At 42.5% G+C, this 15696-nt stretch overlaps 1 protein-coding gene across 7 annotated transcripts in view; it reads left to right on the forward strand.

Annotated features, from left to right (window-relative positions):
- FAM13C (family with sequence similarity 13 member C) overlaps positions 1 to 15696 on the forward strand; it is a 114457-nt gene that overhangs the window by 65581 nt on the left and 33180 nt on the right. For 6 of the 7 annotated variants that reach the window (XM_014267762.3, XM_074544650.1, XM_005488046.3 and 3 more), the window contains exons 7-10: positions 2290 to 2328; positions 7159 to 7215; positions 8839 to 9037; positions 13484 to 13605. In XM_014267762.3, coding sequence (XP_014123237.3) covers positions 2290 to 2328; positions 7159 to 7215; positions 8839 to 9037; positions 13484 to 13605 — 417 coding nt within the window. The remainder of the gene's footprint in view (positions 1 to 2289; positions 2329 to 7158; positions 7216 to 8838; positions 9038 to 13483; positions 13606 to 15696) is intronic. The other variant, XM_026794090.2, reaches the window with a different exon arrangement.

Raw genomic sequence — 15696 nt, forward strand, 5'->3', positions numbered from 1 at the left:
TCAGCCAAGAGGGCCCAAGCCAACATCACTGTTGAAATGAGTGTTTGCCCCTAAATACAAATTACTTCTGTCTGTTAAAAGAAGAAAAGTTACTGTGAGTCTACTGTAACTCCTCTCTTGTGTTGCCCAGGAGAAGAGTGGCTCCATTTATCTGACTGGGGCATTGCTCTGAAACAGGCTCCTGAGTTTGCCTGGCCTTTTCTAATGTACATTTGTGATTGCTATGCCTGTTTATGTGAAATTTCATTTTGTTGAATGGTTTCACCACCTTACAGGAAGAGACTCTCCACTTACAGTGATCAGTGTTATCTTTAAAACTAGTGCAAGTTTGGGAGTGAGCTGCAATGTGAAGTGCTTCCCTAAAGGAGATGTAGCAATTGCTGTTCAGCACCAAAGTCCAGACAAATGACAGGAACGTGATGATGCTTTAAACTTGGCCTCAGTCCAAAGCATCCCTGACTTATAAACTGATCTTCAGTCCTGTTATCTTCCCAGGAACAACATCAAAACGCTGCAGTGCGTTTGCACAGGGAATGAATTCACAGAGAATTAGACCTTGACTTGTGCACCCACAGATGGAGAAGTCATGTTTGCAAGAGCTCCCTTTCTTGTGGGGTGTGTGCAGGTACACAGCCCTTTAAATTCTACTCTAGTCAAGCTGTGATGCCTGTCACTGGTATTTTGTGATAAATGCAGTGATTCCTCCATGACACACTTGAAGTGCTGGCTATGAACCCAGCCTAACCATTCCAAATAAGAGTCAAGCGTTCACTTAGGCATTCTGGAATATATTCCTTAAAAAAATAACTTATTTTTAATGGCACTCTACTTATTGAGCATGTAAATTAAGATTTTGCTTCCCATATCACCTAGAAGAATATCTTTGATCAGTTGCTGTCCTGCAAATAGAATAGCAATAAAGAACTTTGTATTTGTATGGTCAGAGCAATAGAACTGGAAACAGGAGGAGAAAAAACTCACTATTTCAGTTTTAAGGCAGAATTTAATTACTAACCATTAAATTTAGGTTTTTCTGCTCATCCTTCTCTCACAAAATGTCCTCTCTGAAGGGCAGGGGTCCCTGCATGCTGGCTGTGATGTTCTGATCCCCAGGTAACTCATGCCATTATCTACATTGGTATACATGTACAAATATAAGAACAGAGCAGGCAGTGTGTGTGAGAGGCAGGGAGGCTGGGATGGGGGAGATGTGATGCATTGTCAGTGCTGCTGCTAAAGGAAAGCCATTGTCAGGCTGTGATTCCTGGCTGCCACTGCTGCCTGGGAAATGTGTGTCAACACCACGCAGAGGCACAAGCTGCTGCTGGGGGAGGAGGAGGAGGTGCCTCTTTATCCCTGCTCGGCTTGATGCTGGCGCCTCAGAGATGCCTTTGTCACAAACAGGAGTGCTCACAAGGCGTTGTCTGCTTTGCTTTCTCTCCCCCAGCCCAAACAACAACAACAACAACAAAATCCCATCTCTGCCGTGTAGCAGTGAGATTGTTTGCTGGTTGGACTTTTTTTTTTTTCCTTTTATGATGCCATAAGATTTCAGGATGATACAAGAGTGTTGTTCACTGGATTTGAGGGGTGTTGTTGGAGGGGGAATTCCACTGCTGCCTCAAACCCAGCAGTTTGCAATATCCTGAGCTGACCCTGCTGAATGTATTACATCAGGTCAGAAACATTTTGTTGCAGGAGCACAGCAGCCTATTCCTTTCACAGCGATGGTTTCATCTACTGCTTGCTGTTAGCTTAATAACCTCTTCCTACTTGAACTGTCCATTCTGCCAGATTTTTTTTTTTTTCATAGAATCCCTTGTGGTTTGGCCATGAACTGAGCATGCAAGAGAACACTAAACAAGAAAACCTCCACACAGCTAGCTGGGCAACCCTATTTAAGTAAAAAACCCCTGCATTTGATGAGCCAATTACACACAGCAAATATTAAAAGGACAGAATGCCAAATACTTGTTTGCAAACCTAAGCCTCTATTAACGGCACAGTTACAGATATAAAAGATCATGATCTGAGCCTCAGTCTACCTGCACCCCTGCCTGAATCCTGGGTGCTGCTGGCTGGGCTTTGTGAGTGTTGTAGGACTAATCCCTGTGGTTTCTTGATTATGAGCATGTGCAGAGCAGCCCAAGGTAGAGCCGTGCATGCAGAGCGAGCACACAGACGTGCCTCGCAATGCCATGTTTGTGCATGTGTTCCTACAACTGAGGAGGATACAGGGAGCCTGCCTGCCTTGCTGATTTATCTGATGTTTTCTTGTTTCTGTTTCAGCATTCAGGATAAGTCCTTCAACACGACAGCTTTAGCAGAGTAAGTGAACACTTTAAAGATGTCCTTATTTTTAAACAGGAATGATGAGTTTAGTTACCGTACAGAATAATTGTAAGTGGTATGTGAGAAGTCCCAGGCTATCTGTCATATATTTGGATTGAGTTTTCGGTAATCTAAATATATTATTGCCTGTATGGGAAGGATTGCATAAAGCAGCTGCCTTTAAATGCTCTGTGACTATTTAGCAGTGAAATCCCTTTTTTGGGAGAATATGTGCTGGGTGCACATCACAAATGTTTAAGTGCATGATTTGCAGTGTCAGATGAACCTCCTGTCTAAATATTGCTCATTTCTGATACTGATGATCCTGTCAAACACAAGCATGTCTGTTTTCTAAGGACACATGGTCTGTACTTACCACAAGCATTGTTAGGAAAAAAAAATCAATAGGAAATATTTTGAAAAATCCCTATACATTATTTAGACAGGCCAAGTACCAAAACCATCATTTCTTTGTTATCAATTCCATAAACTCCTTAGATAGCCTTTTGTATATATCATACTCATAAGGATGTATATGTTGATTTTTCTGGTTGTTTTACAGAGACAGCAGAACAAGGGAGGGCATTAGAAAGTTAGGAAGGAAAACCCTCTAGGAACTATTGCAAATGAAATGGTCTTTGTCTTATTTTAGTCTAAACCACTTCAATATTGGTGATCTGTGCATTTTTACTTTGCATGCTTTTCATTGTTTCAAAAGCTTTTGGGGAAGATTCTGAAGCAGTAAGGAGCCAAGCTGTTTTTTAGGAGGAAAATAATGTATGGATTTGTTTGTATATTAGGTGAGCTTTACACTGTTAAAATGCTCAAAATGTAAAACACCTCAGCTGGACAGTGAGCTGTTTGCTGAGTGCTGTGGGGACAGGGGACACTCTGAAATCAGGCCAAGTTGTGATCATCTGAGCCATCTCTAAGTGCTGTCATAACCTCTGCAGGAGAAGTAATATTTCAAAGGGATCTAAAGTATTTCTCTCTCTTATACTGCTTTCCTTTATTTGCTTATATTTCCTTGCTTTATTTAATATTTAAATTTAGTCACACTTTTTGTGGGACTGAGGCAGATATGGAAAGATTAAACTGGAGCTAATAAATCACGGAGGGTTTTTTGTTTGCTTGCATGCTTGTTTGTTTTCATTTCCTGTGTTCCTGTTAGTTACGTGATGAATTTTGGTCTGTAAAATTATGGGTTGCTCCCCCTTCACAGAAAAATAGCCAGATTACAGATAATATATTTTTTATGTTTTTTATCCTTCCCTTTCCTCTGTCCCTAAGTAGATCCATTGTTTCCTGCAGAAATTCCCCTGGAGCAGTCCCTAAGCCTGCCTCCCCCCCCCCTGAGGTTTCTGGGATCCAGAGGTGATGGCTTTTCTCTGTGGGGCTTCAAGTTAAACCAGGAGGGTACAAAATCTGGGAGTGTGGTGCCAGCCCTGCCCTTGGGGAGATGGAGAGGGGTTGGATCTCCCTCATTTCAGCTGCTTTTGGTTCTTGTTTGTGGGATTTCATGTTTCATCTTCTATTTCCAAACAAAGGGGTAGAAACGTGCTTTTAGAAAACAAAGGGAGTGAACAATGGTATCTGAAAAGCATTGTCCCATTGAACAAACTTGGTTCCCTAAGTTTCATTCTTCCCTAAATCTCATTTGGAGCTGTCCCCCAACACCTGCTTTTGAGAGCTGCTGAGGATATACAATTCTTACTGATTTCAGCACTTATGGCTTGTGTTGACCATGTCTGAAAACAGATGAAAATAGATTTACTTTTATTTAGCAGAAGAAAAAGAGAGTTTGCCATGCACATCTAGTCATCCTCATTTAACAATTTCTGTCTTTATTTGTGACAAAGGCAAAGCTAGGGCTTCCTGAATAAAATCAAGGCAGTGGTAGAGCACCTTCAGGAACATTTCTCCAGACAAGGAGAGTGCCTGGGGGTGCCAAGCTCCCAGCAAGCCATGCATGCAGCCTGGGTTGGGAGCTGCTCATGTGAGCTCCTCAAAGGTCAAGTCAGCAAAAGGGAGCAGAGCTCACTCTGGTCTGAAATGGCTCCTGTGGGAAGGTGAAAATGCTAGGGAGTTAAAGAAGCTGGTGCCATTAACCCAGAGACCCTGGAAGGAGCACAGAGACAGACTAACCAAAGTCAGAGCAGCACTCCATCCAGGCTGGGATCCCATCTCTGACCTCACTCTGGCCTGTGCCATAACATCAATAATGCATGTACTTATAAGAGATATCCATCAGTCAGTAGCTGGATCGGGCAGTGAAGGGAGAGGATTCACATCACTGCTTTTGTTAAAAGACAACTCCTACCCAATGTAAGCCTCAACCCATTTGGATTTCTGACCTGAAGCTGCTGTGGAACATTCTCTATTGGTTTAGGAGTGAGGAAGATGCTGCTGCAGTTTTTTGTTGGTGAAAAGTCTCTCTGTCTCTCTGCTGCACAGCCACAAACTATCAAAAAATGTACCAAACTCTTGAATATCACCCTATCTATTAAATACAGGTAAAGATAAACAACAAATTTACAAGGTACTGATGAGGGGAAAGAAAGGTGTGCATGTTTGTTTTGATATGTGCAGGCAGGTGGCATGAACACAGAAGACACATTTCTTTAAGAAATCAAGGTAAAAACACTCCATGCTTCAATGATGGGTAGTTGCATTATATGACAAATTCATCTTTTTAAAGGTCCTGTTATGGTCCTAGTCTCAAACATTGTCCTCTTTGAGTGAGCTCTCAGCCTCCTGGTTATTATTTATTCTTGCACAGACAAAAATTTTGGTGGGAAATTTTGGATTGTATTGCTTCTGAACTTCCTCAGGATCTTTTAAATTTCATTATGGTCATTGTGTTCTCTGACTCATTATTGCTTATCTTTCCTATCTGCTGCCATCCAGTTACTCAAATACATTTTGTCACATTCACTTATGTTGTTTATAAGTTGTAGAAGTCATATTTTATGACTTCTATCAGCTGCTGGGCGCTGAGTTAGGAGCTCTTCCTCTCGAGATCACCTCCTTACAGCCAGCCCAGCTCCCCCAGTTCAGGAGAGTGCTCCTTAACTGGACTTGACTTGGACAATGGACTTGTGCTCAGCCATCCATTGTCCGTCCAGAGAGTGTTCCCCATTGCCAAGGTGGTCTTTCAGGAGGCTGCCAAGTAAGGTGACTGGTGAGAGGAGAGGGAGAAAGACTGGTGGCAGAGCTGCTCCCTCCCACCTCCTCTCTCTGAGGCACACCCAGGAGGGAGAATTTTTCCCTTTAGGGGATTCCTGGACTTTGCTGGCCATGGCTTGGCCCGTGGTGCACCTGGTGACACCTTCTCCTGTGTCTGTGCTGGGAGCTCTGTCCATCCAGCTCTGACCTTGGCACTGCCTCCTCACACAACACATTTTCTTTCTGTTGTTTTGTCCCTCTGAAATATTCCTTCTAGTTCTAGAGCCAGGTTCCTGGTTCCTTTCACACTGGGCTTCCTTATTCAAACCCCCAGTGTGCTTTCTGTGAGGCAGTCAGGTATTGGCCAGAGGGGAAGGTGTGACTGGCATCCAGAGGTAACCAGATTTTTACAGTGAATTTTTGCATTTTGCACATCAAGTCTGGTCTCCCACCTATCATCCCACTTTGCCATGTGGGGAAAGTTGCACTCACTGCAGGAATATTGTGTGATTAGGGTGATCTGCCACTGTAGTTCTCTGCTCCAGTTGTGAGCAGCAAATGCTTTCATGCATATGCTGATGTATTCAGGAAGTGTAAACACTTGAGTGGCCCTTTAAATATTTTCTGCTGCAGTCTGACTTTTGATATAGACACCAGCAGAAGACTGGTGGGGAAGAGGAATATATTAAACCCTTGCCATCAAATTGCAATGCAGAGCTATGAATGTGTCACTTAATGTACTCTCTTCTAAGTGGGGCAGTTCTTCTCAAAATTTAACAAGTCAGCAGAAGTACAGACTGCTTCCCCCATAATGAAGAGATTCCTCTGCCAGAAAACTTCAAGGGATCCAGGCCTCCTTAGTGTCTGTGCCCTGTGAGTATGAACTGAGGGTGAGGAGAGGGCCCTGACTTTACCCCAGCAATACCAGGTTCTGTGTTTGCATATTTTGGGAGTGCATGCTTATAGATGCATGTTTATCTGAAGAAAGGATGTTCATGGGCTTTGCAGGTTAAATCATCCTGCAAAGTTCAGCCATGCAGCCACAGTGTCATGTTCAGCTCTCAGTGGTTGTGGTTTAGCATATTTATCCAGACTTCTCTTCTGATTAGGCAGCCCTGGGACAATTCTTTTGTTTGTAACTTCAAGGAAGAAATTGATTATGATTGTTCAGGCATCTTAAAAAATACTGCTAGTTCACTTTTTAAGGCTAACATTCGCTTCATAATTTAGTTGGGGATTCTTTTTCCCTGCTGCATAAAGGGTGACTGGTCTATCACAGTTAATATTTTTTGAGTTTGTGAGAAAAACATCCTTAGTTGTGTCTAATTATTTTTGAGGTTGATGTGAAGTATACTATAAGCAATTAGAATACAGAGTTTCTTGTAATTTTCCTGTGATTTTTATGGTAACATCTGAATTCCTTGTAATTATTTCCATTTGTCTGAACATGATATACCAAATTGTGCACACTTAACGTCTCAAATCCTCTTCTTCCTCTGAGATTTGGACTATCATGGAGCAGTTATGGCATTAAATGACCCTGACTAAAGCATGAGGAGAAGAAAAAATGTGTTTATAGCTTGAGCTGCACTGTAATGTTATTAAAAGCTAAGTTTCTGCAGCTGGCAGAGAACCAATAATTATCTTGTGTTCATTTTCAAGGTGTGACGGGTATTCAGACTCTGTGCATGAAGATCAAGCAGGCAGCTCCAGTCCCAGGTACTCTCCTACAAACTTTGTCTGAAATCCATTGGGAGCAATTGATACTGTGACTGCTTCTGTTACACCATTAGAAAAAAGCCTTTATTCTCAAGGGAATGCAGAATTTCTAGGGTATTACCTGCAAAAGCTGTTAGTATTTCTACATATTTATCTTGTGCACTTTTGTGTGATCAATATGGAGATGATTTACTGTTGCTATTATATATGTAAATATGTTATGGTCTGTATTCTTAACTTCACATCATACTCCTGTCATTCAGATGCAGCTGTGGTGTTTATACACTGAATTTTACTGTACAGCAGCTGGTGCAAAGCAGTAGTAAGCAGAGTTTTGCAACTGTGTAAGGATATGCTCATTGCTGTGTGTGTGTGGTAAAAAGAAATCCTTTAAATTGTAATTTAACTGAAGTATTCTTGAGGCATGCCTCTCTCATGGCTATGTTAGTACATATTGATTGCTAGGGAATGCAATTTAACCTTTCAGGAAGATCTTAAAATCAGAGGATACCTTAAAATTAGCAGCACTGGTGCACATTGTTGGGGTGCTCGTGGGCTATAAAGCTGTAACTATAACAACTGCCTTGGAGCACACTTGCAGAAGGCATGGGCAGCAATGGTGTTCAGCTCCACAGGCACCCTGCAAGCATCCATCTGGATGCTGATGGGCCACAGATGGAAAGTGAGTTTGGCAGCTCAAAATCCTTAGGAGAAAACATTGAACTAGCAAGTTATGCCTTCTGGAAAAAAAGAAATGAATCTCAGAGGGATTTAATTCAATAGCCCTTGACTCCCTCAGCCGTGGAAGTTTCACACCAGGAGAGAGGTCACTCCCAGCTGACCATTAGGATGCTGCCAGCTGGAGCTAACATCTGAAATCCCAGCTGAACACCAACTCTAGCCAGGGGTTTTGGAGCAGCAATGCCACTGCCAGCTCCTGAGGCAGCCCTGCCTCCTGCACTGGGGTAACCTCGCGGTGCCACCAAGGTGCTCCCTGTGGAAGGCATGAGAGCAGGCTGAGGCTGGAGGGACTGGCTGTGGGTGACACTAGCAAGGTCTCCTTGGACAGAGCTTGCACACTGTAGTCTGGGTGGGGATTGAAAATGTCTGTCCCAGGTCCCAGATTAAGCATCCCTGAGTAACAGTGTATTTTAAGACACCAGGTGTAAGGATGTTTTCTCCAAACACATCCCTGGCTGTTCAGACCTTGCTTTGAGTGGCTTCCTCCCTTCCCTCTGTGCAATGGCCCTCAAAGCTAGAGACCAACACAAGGGAGGTGTGCTGTTGAGAGGAATTATTGTCTGTGATGATATTTTGTGAGGCTACTGCAAATCATTGGGTGGGAGAAGTCTTCTGCATGAAAAAAAGAGTTTCAGATTTTATCTGGGGAATGGGAACTGTAGGTCTGAAGCCCAAGAGTGCCTCTAAAGCTATCGTTTAAGTAGCTTCCCAGTTGAGTATGTAATAATGCTAACTTAGATCTGTAACTGATTTGTAGACCACTAAATTTAGTAAAAGCTATATGCCATAAATAGCTAAGAACTTGTTGCTCTTCTTCCCTCATAATGTTTTGACAGATGTCTGAAATCCTGCCTGATGCATTTCAATTTTATTTTCTTACAGAGACGATGATAACAAAGAAAATTACCCGGACAACTCTGCTGTCTTAGAGGAAAGGCAGCTGCCTTTGCAAGACACCCAGCAGCACAAGCAGCAGGTTTTAACTGACTGTGCTCTAAAGCCTGAAATGGGCAACTTAAAGCTGAGGAAACCTAAGCCCATTGCAAAGCTGGAAAATGGAAAAAGCCACGAGGAAAGTCAGGTAAAAAATTAAACTTGCCAGGGGGAAGCTTGTGGCACAATGTCTAAGCAAGTTTTGAAATGCAAAGAGGGACTCCCTGGTAATTCATGGTGTGATTTGAGGCACCACAGTAATCTACCCTGATTTCCAAGGACCTGCAGTCTGCAACCCTCCTGTAATAACAGTTTCTTTCTGCTAGGGAATTGCAGAGGGTTGTGCTGCAACTGCTTTCAGAAGTGAGTGGAGAGTGCAGCTGAAGATGTGCAAATATTTATTTAGACAGCTTGTTTTGTTTATTTGATCAATGATCTCCTTTACTGTATTTTGGCTGCAAATAGAGGGATTTCACTGTTTTCCTTCATCTTAATTTCTGTTTTTCTCATATTTAAATAGTAAGACCATAGCAGTGGAGTAGCACACTGGTAGCAGTGCTATCCCCCACCATCTTCCTAGGTGGAGCTGGGGGGAGCAGAACTGTATATTTTGTAAAAGGTGCTAAGGAAGACTAGAAATGAGGAAACTTCTGCTGCTGCCTCTGGTGGTACATTTGCTCTGTTGACTCTAGAATTCCACCTCTCAGCAGCTGCTGAAAATGCCTCTGGTGCTTCCCAAGTTGTGTTGGATGTGCAGTGTATAGGGGTTGAGCTCTGGTGCAGATTTAACTCCTCAGCTGGAAATATTCTCATATCCAAGATAGTTAATATTAATGTTGGTGGATTTGTTGGTCTGTAGTAGGCACAAGGCCTGACATCTGCAAATACAGATGTCTGTATTTACATAAAATTGTGCATATACAAATACAGATGTCTGTATTTCCATATCTTGGCTGTATAATGTATTTGGCTACTTTTTGTCTCTCCTCTCTTCTTCCTTGTGGATAGAATTTGCAGAGCTCTTTCTGAAGTACTTCAAGCCTGTCATAGACTAGGAATTATTTTGGACCAAGTTTAGAATGGGATTTCATAATTTTATACAGAATGTCTTACCTTCTAAGTGAGAACTTTTTGAAGTTCCTTTTTGAAGGTCCTTTTTGAATCCCTGAAGGAAAATGAAAACCAAATGGCAAATGGTATTATCACAGTCTCTTTTGGAATACCAATGTCAAACTCTTGCCCTAAAATTCCTGCCTGTTCTTCTGGAGCTGATTCAGAAATAAAGCAATAACTGGGAGGTTTTTTTTTTTTTTTTTTGCCACTGCACTGCATTCCTAGGAAATATTATTTAACCTTCAGGGAGATGAGGTGTGCATGTTTATCAGCTGAATGGAAAAAAGTTATGGGAATTTTGCCCTGTGAAGTTCAAGTGGAAGCAGATCAGGAACAAGAGTCATGAAGAAGCCATAAATGAGGCAAGGTCTGTCTCAGAGGTCATCTGTTGCTTTTTCAGCCTCTTCCAAGCTCCCTGTGTGTGTCCTGCATGTACCTCTCACCCAGTGAAAGCCAGCACAGCACAGACTTGCTGCTCTGTGGCATTTTACATGGCCCCAAGGGGTTAACTGGAAATGGTGACATTCTTTCATGGGAAACTTTTTGAGTATATAATTAGGCTGCCATAAAACACCAGCATGACTTAAGTATGCAGCCTCTGGAAGGAAAAACAGTGCCAGGCAGATAATTTTCACATTGCTCAAGGATTTGAATTAGGAGAGACAGAAGTGGTGAAACACTGTAACTGCATGAACCTTCCTTGGTGAAACCCCTTGCCACCAAGCCTCTGGATGGGATAAGTGATGTACTCCCAAGCAGCTGACAAACAGCACTTTGTGAGCACATGCATTTGTGAAAGAAAAGCAGGATGCACTGCACATCACGATTAAACTGTTCTTCCTTGCTTTCCTGGGATTATTGGCAGAATGCTTTCTCAGCAGTCTCCTCACTTCCCCAGCTGACTTCTCTATGGCATCAGAAAGAGTAACACCAGAGCAGTGACAGAATCTCTGTTAAAGGTGTTGCTCTGATAAGCCAAGGAACTCTTTGCTATTCCCTCTTATGTGTTATAAGCCCATAAGTTCCTTTTACAGAGAATTGTCCCCTTAAAATTAGAAGAGGCTGTTGGGAGATAAGTTTGCTGCATGTGTTGGAAGGATTAATGGGAACCATTTTTGTGTGCCTTTCTAGTTGTGAGAATCCAAGGGGTTTCCACTGTAGAAAGATCACTGAGAGGGAACAGACAGCTGTGATCAAGTAGAGGGAAGATGGGATTTTGAGCTTCACAAGGCTCTCAGCTGAAGTGTGATTCCTGTGCCTCTGATATTTTTGGCACAACTGTAGCCCTGTAGTCATGTGCCTTTGGTCTTCATGAAGAAAAGGTTATTAGATTTACACTGATGATTAAAAAACCCAAGTGTAATAAAAGAACAGCATCAGGTGACTTCAACTGACCACTTATCAGATATCAAAATGTCAGCAGGGTAAAGCTGTACTTTGCATGTTGCCTGCAGTTATTTCCCTGGGGGCAGGAGCCGGCTCTGGAGGCTGCTGTAACCTTTCCAAACAGAACATGGGAAGAGAGGAGGCTGCTGGAATGTGACTCCACCACTGTATTCCAGCTATTTGATTTCATCTTTTCCATGGTTCCATCAACTTCCTTATCAAGTCTGCAGCACTCATCTATAGGAAATCAAATTAATTAGAATGTATTTGACTTCAAGAGGTGAGGAAGCATATGCCCAGAACATACTCCAGGGAGTCAGTGTGGGAACAGATGGCGAAGAACAGAAAGTCTGCTTTCCTTGCCCAATCCTTTCTCCTGTCACTCACCTTTGGTGCACAGTCACGAGTATGGATTCTTGAATGAGTCACCCTCAAACTCCCTATTGATACAGGGACATATTTACAAAACAACACCAAACTTCCTAGCTAATAGGCAGAAACAATCAAAGTTCAGTTTTAAAGTCTTATTATCAAGGTAAATGGCTATAAAAATGGTGGCCTGACAATCAGTGCCTAAATACGACAATGCTGAAAATTCCTGAGTAAAGTTTTGTATTTTGAGTATATGTGAAGTGTGTAAATTGTTTGTATGTCAAAGAACTTCCAATAATTTCACATTAAAATTATGATTTTTAAGTGCACAGTAATCAAAAAGCCAGAGCTGATATTGGCACATCAGCTGCAAAAACACATCAACACATCAGGCAGTCTGGAAGTTCTGCTTTGGTTTCTGGGCATACTCTGTTTATGTTTATTATGATGCAATTTCACTGTAGAAGTCACCCTCTTTAGTGAAAAGAAACAAAAATGCAGTAGAAGACAATTCTGCTGTAGGTGCCTGTGGTACATCAGGATTTCATTGCTCTTTAGAAACAGAGATTCCATCAAGGGTGTATCCCTAGTATTACTTGTTAACACCCTAATGACATGATTTTTGAGCAGCAACAAAGACATAAAAGAGAAAAAAAATACAGAAACAACCCAAAGCCACCCAAGTCCTCTAACATCAACCCTGAAAGCAAGGGCTTACTGCCAGCACATGCTCTTGTCAACAGCTTTCCCCTCCATCCAGCAGAAAGCACCTGGAATTGCTGTGTTCTCTCTGCCCTGCAAGTGCCCATCTGAAGAGTCCTACCCAAACTTTTGACTTCCATGCATCCAGGCAAGCTTTGACACTGGAGCAAAGTCATTGCATTAGCAGCGCAAATTGTATTTTAATGTTTTAGACTATTAGACTAAAATATTTGATTACAAAAGCTAATAAAGAGATAGAAAAAAAGTCCCACTTTGATTATCACATTTTCAAAGATCTTAAAAAACTTATTTCATTGCAGTGCAAAGGAAATATTGCAACCCATTTCATAGGTAAGGAAATGAAGAAGTACCGAACACATCTTTTCACAGCCCTCCAATTGGTTTTCAAAAGCTTGGATTTGAATGGATACTTTTCTCATTCCTATTCTGTGACTCAGTTTTTTGGACTTAATTGCCTTTTTTATTTTCTGTGTAGCAGATTGGGTGATGTGGCTTTTTTCCCCTCACTGCCTTTCCCTCCTCCCAGAGTAATACTCTATTCATCAAGATACACATATGCTAGGGAAGGGAAAGAGGCAAAGGGTTAAATTTTACATATTTTATTTAAGTGATATTTAACTGCACTCACCTTTGTCAGCCAGATTTTTTTGATGATTCCCAAGTAATAAAATCTTACTGACATGTGAATAAATAATTTCAAATGAATTATTTGTACAGAACCTCTTAGCTCTGAAGCTGAAATCTGGTATTTAAGTAAAAAAGAGAAAAGTTACATTCTGCTTTGGTTTCAGAAACTGTTTTCCAGTGAAATAACATACTACTTTTTTTAGACTCTTATCTTCAGTGTTCTCCAGTTGTTTCAAGATTATTACAAAAAAATAAGATCCTCAACCAGCACCTGGTCTCATGGAGCATTTTTTCCTGAAGCAAAATATTTAGCCAAGCTTGGATTGGTACTGACAGGGCGCATTCAGCTTTTCTTTTTGTTTCTGTTGTGCAGGAGCTGGAGTGTGCATTGCCAGGCCTGTCAGAGTGGCAGGGGAAGGCTGGGTGCTCAGCTAATAACTATGCACAGAATGTGGCTTTGAAATGCCAGGAAGCAGTGGTGAGATTGCAGCCAAGGTAAGACTTGGGATAACACAGCACGTTTCACTTCTGATGAACTGTAGGAAAGGCTAATTCATCTGCTGCCTACTGCATAAAATATTCAGACTCCTGGCTCTTGTTGGCAGTGTATTCTATATTTATACATCTAGGACTGTTTGGGGAAAGTGAAAGGGATAAAGATAAGAATGCAAATTTCATCATTCTTTAAATCCCTTACAGCTGAAGCAGAAAGAACATCCTTAGTTTAGAAACTTAATTTCCTCTGTGCCAAGTTTCAAAAATACTTCTCCACTTCTTTCCTTTCCCCCCCCCCCAGTGCTGAATTGCCTCTCTTTCTCAGAGCAGCATTGTCTGAGCAATGGGAAAGGGAACCTTCACACCTGATTATAGCAAGGGTATCCATTTATGTACAGTTTAGGCTCTGGGTGCTGTGGCAGCTGTGCTTGTTCTGGTGCTGGAAGGGCACTGTGTGCTCAGGTCTGGCATTGACCATGTCCTGATGGCAGGTAACTCAGCTATGATGAAGTAACTCAGCTCTGGTAAGTATTGGAAGTCACAGCTTCTACTTTCATCTATCATGGCCTTGCAAATGGCTAAAATTGGAGTTTCAACTCACCCAACTGACCAGTGAAGGTCTGTCCTAAGGATAAGATTTAGTCCTTACTAAATCTCTGGGCACAAATTTCCCATGTTTAGGTGCTGGTTTTGCTCTGCTTTTCTGTGCACAGAGTGTTTGTCAGGGGAGCCAGGTCTCTGCTCTTGGCCTTGATGTGCATGACAGCCTTAGTGCCCTGTGGCAGAGTTTCTGGCTCCCTTTGGAGGGTCTGAAGCAGCAGCAGCTCATCCCAGGGATGCTCAGTGGCTCAGGGCACAGCTGGCTGACAGCTGGAGCTCACTGGCTCAAGGTTTGTTTGCAGTCAGGACAGGGACAGCAGTGACAGCTGCCATCCAATGGCACTTTGGTGCTTTATGTGACATCAGCTGGTGGCCTTCTCCACAGCTTTTAGGAGGCAACATTGTAAATGGTCTTAATTTGTGCACTCAAAGGAAGGTTTAGCAGAATGAAAAAATATTTAATTAGCTTGGACAATCAAGTGCTTTTGCCCTCCAATGCCTGTATGTGCAATTGAAACACTGCATCTCAGGAAGAATTTTTAATTAGCAAGCCTGCCTTCTCCTTTTCTGACATTCCTTAGGAGAGGAAAGAATCCCATGGACTAGTAAAGAGGAGCTTCCTGAGTGTGGTATCAGACCTACCCAGTGGCTCTGCTGGTGGGATGTTTGTGTATGGGTAGGTAATAAACAACTGGTTAATTTTGAAAGGAACATGATGAGAGACACAACAACTTTAAAGACAGGAACCAGAGTGGAGTGTGCATGAATAAAACAGCAACCACAGCAAAGTCCCCCTGTCCACTTCAACTGTTTGGCCTTTTTAGTCTGCCTGGTATTAAACCATTTTTCACTGCGCTGCTTATTCTTGTTTAACACCATGGTAGCCCCTTAGAAAGCCTGCTATCTAAAAGGGCTAAATCTGTAAAAGAAGAATGCCTGGATTTACCATTCTAAGTGCTGTGCAATCACAGTGATCACTTCTCAATTCTGGCCATGTTTCAATTTGATTACATTATGAAAAAGAAAAAAGAAAGTAGGTGACTTTACTCTCAGACAAGGAACTTCAAACATAAACAAGTGTTGATACGAGGTCTCTGGCCTCACACACACACTTTATTTATTGTAACTGTCCTTGAACTGGCACTCCCACCACCCAGGGCACTTCCACTCACCTATGTCTGGTGACCCTCCCTGTGCTGCCTTGGCAGGGCCACAGCAGGGGCCAGTCCATGTGTCAGCTCACAGGGGTCTCTGGTGACTGCACCAGGCTCACAGCACTGACTCCAGCACAGGCTGGGACACTGCTGCCAGGGCATGATGTCCTGCCTTGCTTTCTGCCTTCTCTGCTGTGGGACACGCAAAGGTTAAGCATTCAGTGTTGGCAACAGGCAGCAATCACAGCTACATTTGGGCAGAACACATCTGCCAGCACCACAAGCCCCAAGTTTCACTGTGTTCCACTGGTTTTGCTGGGCTGCTGGTAAAAATAGC

The sequence above is a fragment of the Zonotrichia albicollis genome, chromosome 7 (genome assembly GCF_047830755.1).
Source record: "Zonotrichia albicollis isolate bZonAlb1 chromosome 7, bZonAlb1.hap1, whole genome shotgun sequence".
Classification (NCBI taxonomy): domain Eukaryota; kingdom Metazoa; phylum Chordata; class Aves; order Passeriformes; family Passerellidae; genus Zonotrichia; species Zonotrichia albicollis.